General features: G+C 49.3%; 1 protein-coding gene across 2 annotated transcripts in view; it reads right to left on the reverse strand.

The window, feature by feature from the left end:
- Positions 1 to 22,097, reverse strand: part of LOC139747955 (innexin inx2-like) — a 180,552-nt gene that overhangs the window by 66,968 nt on the left and 91,487 nt on the right. Inside the window, exon 1 of one of the 2 annotated variants that reach the window (XM_071660459.1) lies at positions 14,363 to 16,138. The exons of the other annotated variant lie outside the window; for it this stretch is intronic. Coding sequence (XP_071516560.1) covers positions 14,363 to 14,378 — 16 coding nt within the window. The 5' untranslated portion in view covers positions 14,379 to 16,138. Of the gene's footprint in view, positions 1 to 14,362; positions 16,139 to 22,097 lie in introns of those variants that run through there. 2 annotated transcript variants of the gene reach the window in all.

Raw genomic sequence — 22,097 nt, forward strand, 5'->3', positions numbered from 1 at the left:
TTGGCTCCCATTTAAAGCTACAAGTCGAAGGATTCCCTATAGTCGAAGATAAGGGTATCTGTCTTCATTTCTGGTCCAGAGTTTTCATCTTACGTGCCAAAATGTCGAGAGTACATATGAGAAACAGAAAAAAAAAAAATACATATCGATTTGCCGAAACAAGTTGAGAAAAGGTTGCTTGGGAGCGAGACAAAGTGACGTGTTTCATGGCCAGAGCGAAACATGCCCACGGGATCGGAACACACACACCCACTTACACACACACTCTCTCTCTCTCGTGGACACGTCCACGACAGACCTGGAGACGGTGAGTGACCTAAACCACCAGACTAACAGGAGGCTTGACCGTTAATTCACAACGGGACATATGTATGTGGCGCGTCCAGCAACATCCGGGCGTGGAGGACACCTAACTACTGTTAAGTCAGCAGGTGGAAAGATATACACAGGTACACTGGCTGGAGGAAGGTGGAGGTATACACAGGTACACTGGCTGGAGGAGGGTGGAGGTATACACAGGTACACTGGCTGGAGGAAGGTGGAGGTATACACAGGTACACTGGCTGGAGGAAGGTGGAGGTATACACAGGTACACTGGCTGGAGGAAGGCGGAGGTATACACAGGTACACTGGCTGGAGGAAGGTGGAGGTATACACAGGTACACTGGCTGGAGGAAGGTGGAGGTATACACAGGTACACTGGCTGGAGGAAGGTGGAGGTATACACAGGTACACTGGCTGGAGGAGGGTGGAGGTATACACAGGTACACTGGCTAGAGGAAGGTGGAGGTATACACAGGTACACTGGCTGGAGGAAGGTGGAGGTATACACAGGTACACTGGCTGGAGGAAGGTGGAGGTATACACAGGTACACTGGCTGGAGGAGGGTGGAGGTATACACAGGTACACTGGCTGGAGGAAGGTGGAGGTATACACAGGTACACTGGCTGGAGGAGGGTGGAGGTATACACAGGTACACTGGCTGAAGCAGGGTGGAGGTCGCCGTGAGAGCTTTATCAGCTGTTAGAAGCAATACGTTCTCAGCTCATAGCAAGAACGTTCTCAGCTCATAGCAATAACGTTCTCAGCTCATAGCAATAACGTTCTCAGCTCATAGCAATAAAGTCCTCAGCTCATAGCAAGAATCATAGGTTCAGTTAGAACCCCGATGGTGTGTGTGTGTGTGTGTGTGTGTGTGTGTGTGTGTGTGTGTCACTTCGATGTGTGTTAAGAGGAAGTGGAGGGAAACTGAGGAGAATGGTAATGTAATTCGATGATGTGTGTAGTAGAACTTTAAGGTAAATGTAATTCATATCAAAATATGGCGTGTGTGAAGGACATGTCTCGAGTCAAAGATACGTACATTTTCAAGTATTGTGAGTGTGCATGTCGTGCATGGGAGAGTGTTGTAGTGGACATGACCAGCTACCAACATTATGAGCGGAGCAGAGCTCATAAAATTGTATTCACCCAGACTTGGGGCACCACACACACACACACACACACCATGACCCAGGTGAAGATGAACTTCGGTGAAGAGAAATAGCCTCTAGACCAACCAAGATGACGGTCGACGAAGACATGACCAAGAAAACGCGTTGAAGTGGTCAGTCAGCCACTGAACATGACACTAATAAAACTTGAGGACACAAGCGAATGTCAGGGCCGTTGGTAGACATGATCACAGCAACCCTGGAGAATGTTTCTTGAAAGTGGTGGGGAAATGAGAGACGAACGCCACTTGTGCGTTCTTTCTTCATGTTCACAAAAGAACATGTTCGTCACGTTGTCCCCCTCCCCCACAACATGTTCGTCACGTTGTCCCCCTCCCCCACAACATGTTCACGTTGTCCCCCTCCCCCACAACATGTTCACGTTGTCCCCCTCCCCCACAACATGTTCGTCACGTTGTCCCCCTCCCCCACAACATGTTCGTCACGTTGTCCCCCTCCCCCACAACATGTTCGTTACGTTGTCCCCCTCCCCCACAACATGTTCGTCACGTTGTCCCCCTCCCCCACAACATGTTCGTCACGTTGTCCCCCTCCCCCACAACATGTTCGTCACGTTGTCCCCCTCCCCCACAACATGTTCGTCACGTTGTCCCCCTCCCCCACAACATAACTGGGGCAGGAGTTGCCGCGTACGTACCAGACCTTCTTTGAACTTGACCAACGAACGTCAGGGAGGGAGTCATTTCCTGTGAAAAGCCTTTACAGATATACGTAGTCTCTTTGGCTGTCTGTCTGTCTGTCTTACATCCTAACTGTCTCTTTTAATGTCTGTCTGTCTGTCTATATGGATCTGTCTGTCTGTCTGTCTGTTTTACATCCTAACTGTCTCTTTTAATGTCTGTCTGTCTGTCTATATGGATCTGTCTGTCTGTCTGTCTGTTTTACATCCTAACTGTCTCTTTTAATGTCTATCTGCCAGTCTGTTTTGCATCCTAATTGTCTCTTTTAATGTCTGTCTGCCTGTCTATATGGATTTGTCTGCCTGTCTCTTTTGCATCCTGTCTCTTGTCATGTCTGTCTGCCTGTCTATATGGATCTGTCTGTCTGTCTGTTTTACATCCTAACCGTCTCTTTTAATGTCTATATGCCTATCTATATGGATCTGTCTGTCAGTCTGTTCTACATACTAACTGTCACTTTTAATGTCTGTATGCCTGTCTATATGGATCTGTCTGTCTGTTTTACATCCTAACTGTCTCTTTTAATATCTGTCTGCCTGTCTATATGGATCTGTCTGTCTGTCCTGTTTATGTTATCTATCTATCTATCTATCTATCAAGGTTACCTTCTCTCACTATTGTTTTTTTAAGGCTCCACTTACGGACAAAAGTCTAAGTTATCTCTGAATTTAACGTTTATCTAATGATATCGTATTTGTGAGTGGAGGAGGTTTTACGGTCGTGGGGCGCGCCCACCCCACATCTCTTGAATTTTTGTCGACCATCATTTCACTTTTAAAACCTATTTTTTTTTTCCACATTTATTACCAAATGACTTGGTTTATTGCAGTCATTCATCACTTACTAAAAAGATACGTTTTTACTAAGTGTTTTCTTCGTAAATTGTACGTTATGGAGTGTGGCTGTTCTACCCATGCACATTTCGAAGAACTGTTCACTGTCTACGTTATGAAGCTGTTTATAAAATTCAAAGATGGTGATCAGGTCACCCTACACTCTTCTTTCTTCCATGATGGGCAAAGGCCTTCAGCTTTTCGCTATAACTAAGCTATTTTTTTCCTGAATTCCTGTGCTATCTTTGTTCTCCTCCTCTGGGACCTTTTTGATGAGTTCTGTGTTCATCTGTAACTGTGGTGATCAAACCTGAGAGACAACATGAGAAGAACTTGCTGAACATTTCATTTATGTTGCAGCATGAGAAGAACTTGCTGAACATTTCATTTATGTTGCAGCATGAGAAGAACTTGCTGAACATTTTCTTTATGTTGCAGCATGAGAAGAACTTGCTGAACATTTTCTTTATGTTGCAGCATGAGAACAACTTGCTGAACATTTTCTTTATGTTGCAGCATGAGAAGAACTTGGTGAACATTTCCTTTATGTTGCAGCATGAGAACAGCTTGCTGAACATTTCCTTTATGTTGCAGCATGAGAAGAACTTGCTGAACATTTCCTTTATGTTGCAGCATGAGAAGAACTTGCTGAACATTTCCTTTATGTTGCAGCATGAGAAGAACTTGCTGAACATTTCATTTATGTTGCAGCATGAGAAGAACTTGCTGAACATTTCCTTTATGTTGCAGCATGAGAACAGCTTGATGAACATTTCCTTTATGTTGCAGCATGAGAAGAACTTGCTGAACAGGATCCTACAAGTTCTACCTTCCTGGATGATGCTCGTATCGGCACCATCTTTCGCTGGGTCTCGTCTGGATTTGTTTACGTGGGTTGAATTTCTTCAGGCATGTCTCAGGCCAGTGTGTGTGTGTGTGTGTGTGTGTGTGTGTGTGTGTGTGTGTGTGTGTGTGCCTATCTCTTGCCTTATCTATTCTCTTCTCTTTTTGTTCCTTCAATGTTTATTCTTTGTTTGCCAATCCACCTTTCCCTCATTCTATCTATCCTTCTCTCTCTCTCTCTGTCTATTCCACCTACAGAATAGACAGGTAGAGACAGGAATGGATGCATGGGATGGGCTAGATACATGGAGGCTGACAGCATCTCTATCTCGTGACCAAGGAAGCATCATCATACACCAAGTTGTACGAGACGCACGTCCAAAACGAGAAGGTTTTTTTCTTTTGCTTGGTGTAAAACTTGGTTGTGTTCATTAAATAATAACCCCACAAGTGCCCTGTCCTCATATCTAGGTCAGCATATGTTTGCCGGGAGCCTAGCGTGACTGGTAATTAAAATGGTAATCAAGTGGAGTAATTATCTGCTATAATAGTGAAGACAGACGATGATGAAATCCCCCCACCCTCCTCCTGGAGGATGACTGCTTATGAGATCGGGGAACGTGGTTGGTTCCAAGACCTTAACGTTTGTATGATGATCATCTTCACAAGTGAGGCGGGGAGGGGAAATATACTTGTGCCAGCAGTAGCCCGTATGGTCGCATGGGGACAGATGATGTTGTTATGTCTTGACGTCTGGTGAGGAGGGGAAACATACTTGTGCCAGCAGTAGCCCATATGGTCGCATGGGGACAGATGATGTTGTTATGTCTTGACGTCTGGTGAGAGAGCTAAGGATCTGGCCTTACATATTCTGGAGGGGAGGCCTCGACGTCTTTACCATGGGTGTACATGGGCGGAGGTCCCTCACCTCCGTGAACACGCGCCTCACGGTAAGTGTACCACAGGCACTAGTGTCACACCTGCAGATCCCAGGCCTAACCATGTTCTGTGTTTGGGGAAGACCTTCAGGTGTGTGGACATGAGTGACCCCGTACCCCATCACAGTCAAGGTGGCGCTCACGAGCAACACAAGCCATTTATGTAGTCAACATCACCAGTTAGCTAGCAAGAGCAACCAGCGAGCAAAACAAGCTATCCAGCAACACTAGCCAGCCAGCAAACTAGCCAACACACCAGAAAGTCAGGAACATCAGTCAGTCATCCAGCAACACCAGCCAACGATGCAGCAACACTACCCAGCCAGCAACACCAGCCAGCCAGCCAGCAACACCAGCCAGCCAGTCAGCCACACCAGCCAACGACGCAGCAACACTACCCAGCCAGCAACACCAGCCAACCAGCCAACAACACCAGCCAACGATGCAGCAACACTACCCAGCCAGCAACACCAGTCAACCAGCCAGCCAGCTAGCAACACCAGCCAAAGGTGCAGCAACACTTCCCAACCAGCAACACCAGCCAAAGGTGCAGCAACGCTACCCAGCCAGCAATACCACCCAGCCAGCAACACCAGCCAAAGGTGCAGCAACACTACCCAGCCAGCAACACCAGCCAAAGGTGCAGCAACGCTACCCAGCCAGCAACACCACCCAGCCAGCAACACCAGCCAAAGGTGCAGCAACACTACCCAGCCAGCAACACCAGCCAAAGGTGCAGCAACGCTACCCAGCCAGCAACACCACCCAGCCAGCAACACCAGCCAAAGGTGCAGCAACACTACCCAGCCAGCAACACCAGCCAAAGGTGCAGCAACACTACCCAGCCAGCAACACCAGCCAAAGGTGCAGCAACACTACCCAGCCAACAACATAAGCCATCCAGCCATCACACGTAACCCTCACCTCTCTTAGTGGCATTGTCATCCTCCCAAGCCTCGGTACAGCACCCAGCCTCCACCCCAGGCGCTGCCCTCCGCCCCTCCTTGTCTACCCCACCTGCTACACAGCCAAGCTCAGGCCACTGCCACGAGGAGAGACAGGTCGCTGGTAGGAGGAGAGGAGGTGGGCGATGATGGGTGCTGTACCGGCGGGGCTGAGCGATGGTTTGTGCCTATTAGCGCGCCCTCAGGAGGTCGGTTTGGGGTCGCAGTGTGCACTGCGTCTCGCTGCACGTCTCTCATTTACTTGTCTCTACATCAGACCACGAGTCTCGCTGGACGCGGATGTTTTGATTCACAACTCGCATGACGTCAATAGGAAAGCGATGGGAGACAGAGTCAGAACTGTAAGACATTTTAGGTATCACCTTTTTTTTTTTTTCTCTCTCTCTCTCCCTCAAGGTCTTTCACTAGAAGCGTTACGTTTCGTAAGGTTCTAGGAAAGGAATTCTATTCGCTGAAATGACCCAAACCCGTAGGATGATAGGTTGGTCATGCATTCTATCATACCTCGAGCATGATGAGCACCAGCCGGCCAGGGGTTAAATGGATGATGAGTGCCTCTCGCCTCCACTCCACACCCCCCCGCGCCTTGCCCTGAGACAGATGCCAGTCAACTCCACCTGATATCTACCAGTCTGGTCCCGGGGGGGCTCGCATGGCTGTTAGCCACGACCTCCACCCTCCCTCCATCAGGTCCTCCACCCTCCCTCCACCAGGTCCTGCACCCTCCCTCCACCACGACCTCCACCGCGACCTCCACCCTCACTCCACCAGGGCCTGCACCCTCCCTCCACCGCGACCTCCACCCTCCCTCCACCAGGTCCTCCACCCTCCCTCCACCGCGACCTCCACCCTCACTCCACCAGGGCCTCCACCCTCCCTTGACCAGGAAGTCTATTTATTAGGTGCTTTTGTGTGTGTGTGTGTGTGTGTGTGTGTGTGTGTGTGTGTGTGTGTGTGTGTGTGTGTGTGTGTGTGTGTGTGTGTTTTGTGGTGCATTCCCTTCAATAATACTTTTTGTTTTTTTTGTCTGTGATTGAAGCCTCCATCGTAAAAAAATGATACACACACACACACACACACACACAGCTTAAGTCAGGCTCCCATCTCTCGACCATCCCCCGAGGGGTTGATGAACACCTGGGTTGTGTCGTAGGCAGACTGACACATCCGAGATTCGAACCCATGCGGGTCCGACCCCGAGCAGGCCCATGATGACTCATGGTCGGTAACGCTAACCACTACACCACATGTGTGTGTGTGTGTGTGTGTGTGTGTGTGTGTGTGGTATATCGTCTGGTGGCGTGACCTAGCCACTCCGGGGGAGGGACTGAGGGTTAAGTGATGACCAGAGAGGCTTGTATGTTACGGCTATTGAGGGCACGCCACCGTGGCTCATCCCTCCCACACCAGCAGCTCCTGGCGTAGTCTGGCACCCAGTGGTCGTGTTCCTCGTCCATGGTGAGGGAGCGAGGGAGGGGAGTGGCACCAGATATCTAGGTGGGTGTGGAAAAGGTCATTTGAATACATGGGTGTGTGTGTGTGTGTGTGTGTGTGTGTGTGTGTGTGTGTGTGTGGAGATTAGATGTATATATATATATTTTTTTTTATTTTACTTTGTCGCTGTCTCCCGCGTTAGCGAGGTAGCGCAAGGAAACAGACGAAAGAATGGCCCAACCCACCCACATACACATGTACATACATGTACATCCACACACGCAATCTATACATACCTATACATCTCAACGTATACATATATACACACACACAGACATATACATATATACACATGCACATAATTCATACTGTCTGCCTTTATTCATTCCCATCGCCAACCCGCCACACATGAAAATAACCATAGATAGATAGAGGTAGATAGATTGATAGAGGTAAATAGATAGATAGATAGATAGATAGATAGAGATAGATAGATAGATAGAGAGAGAGAGAGAGAGAGAGAGAGAGAGAGAGAGAGAGAGAGAGAGAGAGAGAGAGAGAGAGAGAGAGAGAGACGTGAACCCTCGTACTTTATAATCCTTTTCAGTTTTTCTTTTTTTTTTTCTGTCCGCTCGAACCACCGCCGGCGACATGAATCACCAGACCAGACCGCCTCGTACGACCCGCTAAACAAGGTCTTTGTGATCCACAAACGTGACCTAAATGAACCACTATGGCTCACGGGACGAACCACTATGTCCCTCGTGTTCGACCAGCACAAGACTCGTGTTAACGTGGGTGAACACTGTTCATCAGTCGTCTAGTGAACACCGCTTACTCCTCCTGCTTCGAACCTTATGAACCAATTCTCCTTGCTTCATCTTGGATTTGGTTGACCCAGACGAATTCGTTGCTCGAAAGATCAACCCTGGGGTCATGAAACACCTCCCAAAAGGTCAGTGAACTGAGAAACACACAAGTTCCACTGATATCAAGTTTCCATTACACTTCATTCACAGTTCCTTCTGATCAGTCATTAAGAGATGGGAAGTGGCGATAACCTCTTGAACACATCGCTAAGAACCCTGGGCACGGCGGCACGACCCTCAGACACGACGGTACGACCCTTGGGTACGGCGGCATGACCCTTGAGCACGACTCTTGGACACGACGGTAAGACCCTTGGGCACGATCATTGGGCACGACCCTTGGACACAACGGTGCGACCCTTGGACACGACGGTGCGACCCTTGGACACGACGGTACGACCCTTGAGCACGACGGTGCGACCCTTGAGCACAACGGTGCGACCCTGGAGCACGACGGTATGATCTTAAGGCGTGACACGCCTGGCCCTTCAAGCTGATGCATGACAGTGGGATGAAAAGGTCGTGTCGTCATGCAGTTGGGTCGTGTCGCCGGGCTCAAGCGGTTCCAAACTGGGCCTAACGACTGGTGCATCTCGTCCACTTGCTCCGACACCGCCACCTGACGACTGACGTCATCTGCGACAATGATCTGACGAAAATATACCGTAAAATTTCGCGTCTCTGGAGACCCGTTTTCTGTTTTCTACGAGAAAAGACGCGTTCCGCAGCTACAGGCGGGGACACGGGAACTCAGACAGACTCAAGGGATCCAGCACGGGGGGAAAAAGGAGGATCATCTAAGTAGAAAAGAACCCGACCTGAGAATCCGTCAGTAGCCAGAACATTTCGGATCCCCGACGATGAAGGGTGACTTGAGACGATGGAACTCAATGATTCAAGAACATCTCGCGCGCTCTTTAACCTCCCCTCCAAACCCCCGTGACCAAGACAAATCGTGTCTAGATATGTATTATAAATGATAACCGCACTAGATACAGCAACAGTTATCAAAGTAACATTCTTTTTTTTTTTTTTTTTCATCTTAGAGGCAAGAGAGGAACATCAAAAGGCTACCCGCATCGTAGATTAGAGTGAGGTCTAACTTGGAAGACGATTGGCGGCGCTGTCCTCACAGTAACGACCTTTGCGCTCCTATTGGCTGTCGTGCAGGGTCCCTCTTGGCATGGGCGGGGCATCGCCCGCTACCTGATTCCTTTAGAATTACGAGTCTTTTTATGGTATCTGACCGCTTATGTTCGCCTCGACGTCTATATATATATATATATATATATATATATATATATATATATATATATATATATATATATATATATTCCTATGAGTCCACGGGAAAATGAAACACGATAAGTTCCCAAGTGCACTTTCGTGTAATAATCACACCATCAGGGGAGACACAAGAGAGAAATATAACAATCAGTTGATATACAACGAAGAGACGTAGCTAGGACGCCATTTGGTAAACATGCAAAATATATATATATATATATATATATATATATATATATATATATATATATATATATAAATCATGGGCTACAGTTGTAGCAACGTCTCGCTAACGAGGAGTTAAGTTGTTCCCATGGGAATGAGTCATGGATCGCTTTACCTTCGTGAAAATCTGTCTCGTTGGACGGGGGGATGTGAGCTTCACATGTATGAGTCGTATGTGTAGCATCATCTGCAACGATCAACCAACGCCACTGTTTATATCTGCTGGATGTGTTGGGGGCACCGTCTTGCCTCTACACATGTTGTACATAGACACATTGTTATCTAATTCATTTTGACAGCACACACACACACACACACACACACACACACACACACACACACACACACACATATATATATATATATATATATATATATATATATATATATATATATAATTCATGCATGTTTATTTTTATATGTATGATTGTATTTGCATCTGGATGTTTGTTTGTGTGCGTGTGTGTGTGTGTGTGTGTGTGTGTGGTATATATTTCCACCTCACACCGTTGGGATAAATATAGTGGTTGACTGGGTAATATCTGGTTGCTTACGTGTCTCCTGGCGACAACCTTCCTCTTCTTCTTCTTGAGGAGGGAGGGAGGAGGGTGCCCCGCGCCTCTGGCCCCTCATACATAACCAGAGGTTTATCTTAAAACATTGATCTCTTCAGCAATGTTTCAGATCTGCTTGTCTTACCAAAAGCACCGTCACTAAGTTCCCATTTGGTCTGTAGGATTCTTACAAACATCTTATGTAGGGATTGTATATGTCTACGAATACATTATTGCTAAGCTGTGTTGTGTGTGTGTGTGTGTGTGTGTGTGTGTGTGTGTGTGTGTGTGTGTGTGTGTGTGTGTGTGAGTACACTCTTGTTATGTTGTGTGTGTATCGTGTGTGTGTGTGTGTGAGTACACACTTGCTGTGTTGTGTGTGTATCATGTGTGTGTGTGTGAGTACACACTTGCTATGTTGTTTGTGTATCATGCGTGTGTGTGTGAGTACACACTTGTTATGTTGTGTGTGTATCATGCGTGTGAGTACACACTTGTTATGTTGTGTGTGTATCATGCGTGTGTTCGTGAGTTCATACTTGCTGGGCTAAACGTGTTTCTCTGATGCATCATGACATACGGAACAGATCCTGGTTGCGTCCCTCCCACCATGTCTTTGCCTCCTTGACTAAGGAAAAAGCCGCCACGACGCAAGCTTCCTCGAAGAGAATTTGGGCCACACACGCCTTCCCTGCTGCCTCTCATTCTGACGTGCTTTGAATATCAGAATTAGACTCCACATCGTACGAAACAACATATCCCGTTGTTACGATTCACACGACCTAATAACTTATTTCAAACTTGGGATCATCGAGTGTCTCACTCCTTATTAAAGAACCACATACGTTTTCTCTCACCAAACATTCTTATTCAAATCAACGTCAGAGATTGCCTCACACACAGAGTGATGGACCTGCAGTTTTCCTTTTTAAATGCCAGAGTTACTCATGATTCACATATCATCCAGTGATGAATATATGAGTAATTTACTGTGGCGGCCAAGTTCGTGTGTGTGTGTGTGTGTGTGTGTGTGTGTGTGAATTGGGGATTAGGGGGTGGCGGTAGCGTTCAAGGAATGCGGAGGTCACAAAGGGTCCTTGTTAGACCGTAGAGGTCATTAGACGTTGCATAGTTGGCTCGTTACTCGGGTCTACCCTCTCTCACACGTACAGTGCACTGGTCCTCCCTCACCATTAGACATGACTGCTCTTCACCTCATTTTCTAGGAGGGATTTCTTGCCCCGTTGACCTCAGGACTAACGAGACGAAGAGACGAAGATCCCGAACTGGTAATTAGGTAGACACGTAAATAGATATTGTAACCAGATGCTGTCTTGCCTCTAAAGGTTTCGGCTTGACAGCTCAACGAGCTTCAGATAGCCCCTGCAGCTGAGCTTTACCAGCTCAACGAGTCTCAGACAGCCCCTGCAGCTGAGCTTTACCAGCTTAACGAGCTTCAGACAGCCCCTACAGCTGAGCGTTACCAGCTTTTCGAGCTTCAGACAACCCCTGCAGCTGAGCTTTACCAGCTGAACGAGCCTCAGACAGCCCCTGCAGCTGAGCTTTACCAGCTTAACGAGTGCCACACACGGCTCCTGCAGCTTAGCTCAGGCAGCTGAAGGCGTGCCACACAGCTACAGCCCTTGAGCTTTGGCAGCTTAACGAGTGTCGCAAAGCTTCTACAGCTGAGCTTCAGCCCAACTACGTTGATCGCGAGCTCAGATAAGCTTCAGCTTTATTCAGTATTCGTATGTATAGCGACGGTTACTCCGGTATTGGTAATTTTAGGCAGAGGGGGTTATGTGTGTATGGGCGAGATTGTGTGAGCGTCTGTAGCCGGCTGTTTGGCGTGGTGACGAGTGTGTGGTGAAAGAGTGTGTGGTGAAAGAGTGTGTAGTGAAAGAGTGCGTGGTGAAAGAGTGCGTGGTGAAAGAGTGCGTGGTGAAAGAGTGCGTAGTGAAAGAGTGCGTGGTGAAAGAGTGCGTGGTGAAAGAGTGCGTAGTGAAAGAGTGCGTGGTGAAAGAGTGCGTGGTGAAAGAGTGCGTGGTGAAAGAGTGCGTGGTGAAAGAGTGCGTAGTGAAAGAGTGCGTGGTGAAAGAGTGCGTGGTGAAAGAGTGCGTGGTGAAAGAGTGCGTGGTGAAAGAGTGTGTGGTGAAGAGTGCGTAGTGAAGAGTGCGTAGTGAAGAGTGCGTGGTGAAGAGTGCGTGGTGAAAGAGTGCGTGGTGAAAGAGTGCGTGGTGAAAGAGTGCGTGGTGAAAGAGTGTGTGGTGAAAGAGTGCGTGGTGAGAGAGTGCGTAGTGAAAGAGTGCGTGGTGAAAGAGTGCGTGGTGAAAGAGTGCGTGGTGAAGAGTGTGTGGTGAAAGAGTGCGTGGTGAAAGAGTGCGTGGTGAAAGAGTGCGTGGTGAAGAGTGCGTGGTGAAAGAGTGCGTGGTGAAAGAGTGCGTGGTGAAAGAGTGCGTGGTGAAAGAGTGCGTGGTTAAGAGTGTGTGGTGGGGAATTTGTGGTGTAAGTGTCCTCACCATTCGTATAATATTGTGAATTTACACCTACGTTGCCCCGCGCGCGCGTGCGCGCGCGCGTGTGTGTGTGTGTGTGTGTGTGTGTGTGTGTGTGTGTGGGTGTGTGTGTGGCCCCGTGTGTGGTGCGTGAGTGGTCCCATGTGTGGTGTGTGTGTGTGTGTGTGTGTGTGTGTGTGTGTGTGTGTGTGTGTTTGTGGCCCCGTGTGTGGTGTGTGTGGCTCCACGTGTGTGTGTGTGTGTGTGTGTGTGTGTGTGTGTGTGTGTGTGTGTGTGTGTGTGTGTGGCCCATGTGTGGTGCGTGTTGCCCCATGTGGTGTATGTGTGGCCCCATGTGTGGTGCGTGTGGCCCTATGTGTGGTGCGTGTGGCTCCATGTGGTGTATGTGTGGCCCCATATGTGGTGCGTGTGGCCCCATGTGGTGTATGTGTGGCCCCATGTGTGGTGCGTGTGGCCCCATGTGGTGTATGTGTGGCCCCATGTGTGGTGCGTGTGGCCCCATGTGGTGTATGTGTGGCTCCATGTGGTGCGTGTGGCCCCATGTGTGGTGCGTATGGCTCCATGTGGTGTATGTGTGGCTCCATGTGGTGCGTGTGGCTCCATGTGGTGTATGTGTGGCTCCATGTGGTGCGTGTGGCTCCATGTGGTGTATGTGTGGCTCCATGTGGTGCGTGTGGCTCCATGTGTGGTGGGATCCGTCACGCCAGTTGAGGTCCGTGAAATCTTGGTGTTAGGTCGTAACGTACAGTTAAAATGAACTACGTCAAAGCGAGGGGCGGCGCCCCAGGATGGTGACAGATGGGACTAAAATACACTCCCTTACCTCGCCCTGTTCCAACTTCCTCCCCTTCCTCCCCACTCTCTCTCTCTCTCTCTCTCTCTCTCTCTCTCTCTCTCTCTCTCTCTCTCTCTCTCTCTCTCTCTCTCTCTCTCTCTCTCCCGACGTATCTCTGTCGTTTCAACCGCTTCGTCTGTGTCTCCGTTTCGCCCTCCTAATCTCCTCGTCTTTATCTATCTCTCCTTATCCTCACAAGGCTTTTATTTACCAATCTCAGTGCGTGTGTGTGTGTGTGTGTGTGTGTGTGTGTGTGTGTGTGTGTGTGTGTGTGTGTGTACAGGACAGGGCAAGCAAAAATGTGGGGGGGAGAGCGTAACAGCAGCGCGATACCTTATCCATGAGAGAGAGAGAGAGAGAGAGAGAGAGAGAGAGAGAGAGAGAGAGAGAGAGAGAGAGAGAGAGAGTGTGTTGGTATCAGTGTTCGGTGCTGTCGTCCGCCAGCACACACACACACACACACACACACACACACACATACACACGTAGACTCGGTCCTTCCCACATACACCACACACACACACACACTGCTTATATCCAGCTTCCGGCCTGGCATTTGAATATGAATAGTGTGTGTAGCGAACAGCCCGCACCCACACTAGCCTCACTCTCTATCTCCCTCCCTCCGTCACTCCACCAACACGCAGGAGACCCACAAGAGATCACTTATGGAGGGCATCGAAATTTCCGTAAACACAGACTTCGACCACAGCAGCAGCAGCAGTAGTAGTAGTATTACAGATAAAAGAATATAGAATCAAGACATCACTGGTTTTTATTGGATTATTATTCATCTTGCGTGAGTCCTCACCCCCCGTGAAGGAGGTGGACCCAGTATCTCTCGAGGGCTACAACTAAGTATTCTCACCTGAGCTGCGAAACATGATGGGGCGAGGCACTGGTAGAAGGCTCCTGTGGTCTCCTCCACACACACACACACACGCAGTTCTCTTTCTCTCTACATGAGCTCTCACTAGCTGCTACTGGTGGAGACTACTCCTTGGTGATGGTGGTGACGGCCGTGGTTGGGGCGGGGCAAGAGTTTTGGAGGGCCAGCGAGGAGGAGAAAGAGGGAGGTGCACGGGTAGTGATGCTGCTGGCCGATGGGCGGCGGCCAAGTGATGCCACTTTAGGGCGGTGCTCGGCTCCGCTACAGCGACGGGAGGGTGGTTGCCACCGTGACTGTGGCTCTCTTGCTTTCTGCTGCTGCTGCTGCTGCTGCTGGAGCCACGTGAGGGGAGGAGGTGGAGGAGGAGGGTCGGGGGTGGTACGAGGTTATTGGTGATGAAGGGGAAGGACTTGGGGTGGGAGGTTGGGTGGCGTTTGGATGGTCGTAGTAGTTGGTTGTGATGATGGCACTGGAGTTGTGGTCGTGTCGGTGTTCTGTTGTGGAGTTGTGAGAGGAGTTGTGAGAGTTGTGTCGGTTGTGTTTTGTTGTAGGTGATGGTTGTGAGTGGACGAACGCCTGTTGAAGATACAGGCCGCCAGATGTTGGAGGGAGGGATGGGTGGAGGTGTAGACGGAGGGAGCAAGGGGGGCGGCTGGAGGGTGGAGGCCCAGCAAGAGTTATTGGTCCTCAAGGTTGGTGTCTATTGGCGCAACACACACACACCGTCAACAGTAATACCATTATCCACAACTGGCACTGAATGACTGCCTGTTATGGTGCGCTGGGAGGGGGGAGGTGGTGCGTAAGATGGGGGGGAGTTGGGGAGCAGATGGTGCGTAATGTGGGGTACAGGGAGGGTGGTGGTGCGCTACGTGAGGTTACAGGGTGGTGGTGGTGGTGCTTAGCGAGGTGACGAGAGTGAGGTGTGCCGACGGGGTCCTGTTGCTTTATACTCACACTAACGTCGACAAATGTCCAGCATGGGAATATCTCCTCCGACACTCGTTTGATCGTCACACTGAAAGCACTCTCTCATGTCACAGGCTGAGGCACGTATCACAGGTTACTGCGTCCAGGAGTCCAGGGCTTCGCTGATGACATATTTTGGTCATCACTTCGAGGGAGGTCACTCTCAGCACAATGGACTAAGTGTAGACTATCACTGTCGGCGTTTCTTGTCGCGCAGTGAAAGTCTCGAGCTGTTAGATAGCTCGGCGCCTCATCCAGCGGTGCCCCAGGCCCTGTGTCTCACCGTAGCACCAGTGAAATACTAAAGTTCACAAGCGGCAGACGGGTCGGGAGAGCGGCAGTGCCTAGTTAGAGGAGGGTGTTGTGCCCGTCCAAAGTGCGGGTTGGGCTGGGCGACGTTCGATGCGGGCGCAGGACGACGGGAGGGACGGCTGAGGTCGTCCCTCTGTCGGTACTTACAACCGCAGGGCACCACCGCCCCCCTGAGTGTAGGTGATTGGTCTGGTGGTGGGCCTCTTCCTCGCCACCACCTGCCACTGTTGATCTTCCCAGGAGCGGAGGAGAGGCGGCAACGGCGTGAGAGGGGTCTGTGAGTGCAGCTGCCCTTCCCCGATGCGGCAGAGGCAGCAGTAGCAGCAGCCGTGACGTGGGTACTGCAGTGTTAGCCACGCAGCCGGAGGGTTCCGGGAGTGATGACAGTGTTGTCGGTCGGTCGGTCGGTCGGTCGGTGCGGGCGTTTGGGCGGGTGAGAGCGGCACCCGACGGGTCCGACGGGTCGCGAGCAGTTACTGGGGCCGGGCGTGCGTGTTGATAGTGGCGGGACCCCTCTCCTGCCTCACCTCCACAGGCGACACTTGATCCCTCGTCCACCAGCACAACATGACCCCTTGCATTGTACCTAACCCTACCACCTCCCTCTTGTTGTACCACGGCGTCGGTGGCACGCAACATCCCCACGAGAACCATGCACTTCCTTAAAAAAAACTCCCAACTTCGAAGTGAGTCGGGAATGTAAAATTCGCCACACGATACGGGTATGCCGGACGTCAGTCCTCAATGGCATTAATTAGTGCCGCTTAGGGGAGATCCCGGCCCATGGGGAGGGGTGTGTGGGGTTCGGGGGGTGAGGGAGGCAGGGAAGGGTGACTGGGAAATGCAGTCCCCAGCGTCCTGCTCTGCAGGTCATGGGCGAATCAGGGCAGCTGGATCACGTATGGTTCACCCTCTGTGTTCCCCCCCAGACCATACACGACATAGAGAGAAGAGAACATCCTCCTTAGCTAAGTCGAGCAAGACGTGTGGAGTGGGTGGCTGGTACTATCCACCTTGGTGGAGTGCTCAGGGCTTGTCCCTGGGGATCCGACCCCAGGCAGTGGCTCTAGGCCCCCGCGAGAGGGCTCCCTAATTGCGGGAACTGATGCGTGACCCTGATTAGGTTCAGTGAACTGTGATCCTGATTGTGGACACTGATCCAGGGCCGTAATTTTAGGGGCATTAAAAACTAGGGCTCTGATGGCGGGATGGGGGTCTTACTTATACGCGCTGGTCTGGTATGTAGACCGTATCTCCGACCCAGGGCCGCCCCCCCCTGCCCGTGGGAAACGTCGCCGAACATTGGAGCCGCCGCTGTCGGCCCTTATTATGGGCCCTGACCCTAGGCACTCACTGTGGGCACTGTGCCAGGGCGCTGATTGCGGATGTCAATCATGCCTCTCATTCTGAGCTGTGACCGCGAGCTGCGAGGAGTGAGTGAGTGGTCCTCACTGTAGAGGGACGGAGCTGGGGGTCCCGACTATGGTCACATCTCAAGACCATCTCACTAAGGGCTCAGCTACGGCCCCATTATGGCCTTAATTATGGCCATTGACCCTAGGCCCTGGCTGTAGTTACACAGTCGAGTGACTCAAGACGTTCATTATGACCCTAGCCAGTCAGGGATGTTAACTGTGAAACCTAACTGTGACCCACTAAGTCAGGCCGGCCCGCTCGCTTAGGCCCTAACTGTGGCCACCAAACCGGGGCCCTAAATATGGCCCTTGGCGGTGGCTGATTCGCTGATACACCCTTAACGGTAGTGACCTTCAGTGTGGTCTTCATTTACTGAAATTCGTGCGCCGACTTCGTCTGTACAGGCTAGGGTGGCCTCCTGTACCCGTGTTATTAAGGGGTAATGAAAACCAGACCCAACCCACTTGTGATCTGATAATATACTTAAAGATAATAGCCACCCATGATACATCATCCTTTACGTATACTATACATCAAACGTCGATCTAATGAAATCATACCTAATCTAGAAGTTGGGGGTAAGTTTCCCGTTCTCGATATAAACGAAAAAAAAAGAGAGAAAAAAAAACGGGAATCCATAATTTTTTTTTGTACATGTGGCATCTAGAATGACGATAATTTCAACCGCTGTGGGGCAGCTTTTCTCTCTTGTGGCCCTTCCCACGTCTCTCATATTCCAGTTCGGCCGCTGACCACCATGTTGCTGCGGGATGATAACCTCGCTCACACGAGCGGCGCTACGGTGACCCTGTATGTAATGCTCCCTCCCGCTGGCGGAGGGGAGGAACACTAGAACAACAGCTTCCTCACGCTTATCCACCCACTTGGAGACGTCATCACTTTCAATTCTTTCCTTCCTTTTCCTCCCTCCGCCTCTCACGTGTTGTGTCCGGACGACTTCGACACCCTCTTGGGCTCCTGTGTGGCTCCAATGTGCTAGTGACACACACACACACACACACACACACACAGGGGCCTCCGTGGTGTAGTGGATAGCGTTCCCGGCCGTGATTCACGTAAGGGCCCTCCCGGGTTAGAGTCCTGGGCGCGGCCCACAGTTCACCCACCTCTTCGTCTTTCTTACAGGGATGGTCGATATATGGGTACCTGGCTTAAGCTTGTGTGTGTGTGTGTGTGTGTGTGTGTGTGTGTGTCCTTGCAATATTTCGTATTTTCGTATTAAATGACGCTGAAGAAACACGAGTATAAACTCGAACGACTTAAAAACAGACTGACAAGAAGATAAATACAACGAAAGAAGGTAGAAAAGGTCAGGTCAAGGTCAGGTCAGGTCACATGACCTTCCATATGGGTTCGGGTGAGATGGACCATTGAGAGAACCTTATGAGTAATGTCACCGTCTTTAGGATTAATGTTAAGCTCACAGGCGATCAGTCTTCTCACACCACAATCAAACCTGTGTAAAATCGCGCCACCACTCTGGTCCAGTCTGTGGTCTTCACTGTGGACACTGACCGATCAAGTATAGACCATCCATCCGTCATCACGAGCTGAACTGAAGACACCATGGTTTTCTTTGGCCGTATCTAACTGTGCTTTTGTGCTTCGTGACCTCTAACGACCAGTTTGACCTGTATATGCGTCGTTGTTACCCTGGTTGCGAGGGGTTTTACGTGACCTGGGTTGATGGTCATTATGCCTTATTAACATTCCCAGTGTTTTGGGCATTCTTGAATATCATTTTCTCTATATATAGATCCTTCAACAAAATATATGTAGCGTTTTTTAATGGCATTTTTTTTTTCAAACATAACTGACTACTAAATTCTTTATCATGATGGCGGTCATTTATCATTTGGTCAAGAACCAGTTTGGATTTCCGACTTTATCGCGTTGGCATCTTAATAAGTGTACATCCTGGCCCAGGTGTTGTGGGCTACGTATTGACGGGGGCTTCTCAAAAACAGTGAGGCTTCACTCTTTCTTAGTTCTGAGATGTGATGATGACGCTACGAGTGAGGAGGGTTTTCTATGAGCTGTGATATGTAGTGAGCTCTGATGATCAGTACTCATAGAAAATGGGAGCTTCCCTTTGGGTCAACCATCCTTCCTTAATCTTAATATAAGAAACTGTGAAGTTTTGAACCTCTTGGAAAGGTGTTAGATGAATCACAGCCATCAACTCGTATTGTCAAAATATCGTCTGTGTAGCTAGCCATACTATTTCAATTTCAGGTGAAGAATTAGACTCAAAATATTCCAGGTGTAGAGAGGACGTGTGTGAGGGCGACACTCACACTGCAGCCAGATTTCTTGAGGTAGAACTCATCCTTGAAGAGGAAGAACGAATGGATGTTGCACATTATTTAGTAAATGCAATTATCTTGGACACGGAGAGTGGAAGATACGTTGTAAATCATGAGGAAACCCACAACTAAGCTCAAAACCTTCATATTTTGTGGAGTAAATTCTCTTATCTTATCAGTAAATCCTTGGAAGTGTCTGGAAGAGCCCGTCTTAGATTCTGAGACAATAAGCCACTCAATTTTCGTTAACGTGTTGGAAGACGAACCTCCACTTCATACGGATGTATTGAGATGCAACATTTCCCCTCAGCTTTTGGTTAGGTTATAAAGATAAGGTAATATGACAGCGATAACTTCATTTTTCTTTATACGTTGGAGGCTCCAGTCACCGACACAAGGCCGGGGACTTGACTTCAGTATAGAGAGGGTTATTAAAGGAGAGAAGAAGAGACAAGGAAAAGTATTTATGAATTTCGGAGGAAGTGAAAGAACCTGTTGGAAACGATTCAACATCTATGTTAGTCCTTGCAATGCTTCGTATTCTCGTATCAGATTCAGTTAACACTACATGTAGAGGATTCAAACTGTATCGAAGAGGAAATGTAATTTTTTTGCCATTGTGTCCTCAGCTTTAGGAGCGTCGATGGCTCGTGTCAAAATAGTGAAGACAGATTTGTGCGGACAGCGTCAGGATCAAGTCTCTCAACCCTACTGACAAGCGTATCTTCCACCCCTTTGTCTATTTTGACACACAAAGACCCGGCGAACCAGAAGGGTGGAGACAGCGTTATATGGGCATGTAGAGAGGCCGCTGGGACTAAACATTGAGGTCAAACCAACATCATCACTGCGTCAGAGCTGAGCGGTGGTCAGCTCCCTTGAAGATCATCTCTGTGCTATAGCACTGTCTGCAAACCCAACGAGAGATAATGACTCGAGTGTTAAGTGTCACTTGACGCTCGTAACAGTCTCGTCCTTACAACAAACCTCGCTGACGTAGGCCCATTATGTATGTGTAAACACGTAATAAATGAGTAATTCACTTAACACTGAAGCCACTACGACTTGGGTTAGCAATGTGTCTCATCCACGACCGTGGTGTCAGCTGCCACGACCACACCGAAGTGTGTGAGGTCTGCAGTCTTTTGTTTCCCTCCCGCGTCGGAAGAGCCACGCCCGTTGGGGAAAACGCTACACGCTACTGCCACAACTCCATGTTTGTCTTCAGGTACTTCTCCCTCTCCTCCCTCACTCCTCAATCCCTCCCGGTCCTCACCGCAGCCTTCCTCCGCTTCCTCCCTCACTGAGTGCGTGTGTGTGTGTGTGTCTCCGTGACGCCCTCATCCCACTCTCATCCGCCTGTGTTAATGATATGACAAAATGTATTGCGGTATTTACCAGGCGTCGCTGGCAGCAGCCTCCCGGGGAACTAGCGTAGCACAACCTTCACACCCGCTCTTTCCCGCGCCACGTCTCCCACAAGCATCATGATGGACGTACTGAATGAGGATGATATTCCAGTAGGATGAAGACGTGAGGTTTTTTCATACGTGAATGAATATCCCACAAGAAGGGAATATATGAATATTCATAGTAAGTTACTGCAAGATTCTGTGACTGTGATACATATAAACACCGTGTAGCAATCTGCTTGGTTGGCGCCTGATCTCTCTAGATGTAGTGTCTCGTAATATGCTTATGTTAATCATATATCGGCTGCTGCATATATGCATATTCTTCTGTATGTTAAGTTCACAGCTTTTTCTTCACGTATGTTGCCAACATTTAGTTTACCTTCACTTAACCTCCACCACATTGTCACTGATGCGGTACTTTCAACTGGGCTTCTATCTTGTCTCCTTACTATGACCTCTGGTAGCTCTGTCTCGCTGCATCTCACGAAGAACTGACCTATTTAGACGTTATCAAACTGACTCAGAGACTCGTAGCCTGTGATCAGGTCACCCCTGACTCTTCCTTACCCTCTATGATGGGTAAATCAACCGTCTGTAGCCTCTACCTCAGCTTCATCCAGTCAACCACCCATCTTCGCTGCTTTTCTGTGGTCTCACACACTTCGATGTTTGTGCTCCTCTAAGTGCGGTGACCAGACTTGAGAAGCATACGTTTAGCTTTAGTCTGAAGTACGTTTTGCATAGCTGCCAAATGTTTTCCTCATCTGTATACTTGAATACTAACCAGGATCTTGCCAGCAGACACTTGCACATCTCAGTGATTTCTTGATGTGGAACTCTGGCCTCAGTTTTAGCACAGTGTCGACTGCCAAGCCTCTCTCTAACACACACGATACTGTGAATCATTTCCCAATAGACAATCGTATTGAAGGCTTCTCTCATCGTCGTCCCTTCCTCATCATCTTGCATTTACTCGGGATAAGTTTTAGCAATCCATTTATCCCATCAACTTTGGAGTTTAATGGGGTCCCCTTAGTAAGTCGATGCAATCCTCATGAGTCCCTGCTTCCTTCATGACCTAGGCATCATCGGCAAACACATTCAGGCGTGAGTCCCGTCCCTTTGGCAAGTTATTTACACAGGCGAAGAAAAACAAAGGGCCCAAGATTGAGACATGCGGCACGCCGTTCTTAACCCCCACCCCCTCATCCCGCCCATTTCGGGATTGCTTTTCTGAGATTCGTATCCTCAATTCCCTTCCACTGAAACTCAAGC

This window comes from Panulirus ornatus, chromosome 71 (genome assembly GCF_036320965.1).
Source record: "Panulirus ornatus isolate Po-2019 chromosome 71, ASM3632096v1, whole genome shotgun sequence".
Taxonomy (NCBI): Eukaryota; Metazoa; Arthropoda; class Malacostraca; order Decapoda; family Palinuridae; genus Panulirus; species Panulirus ornatus.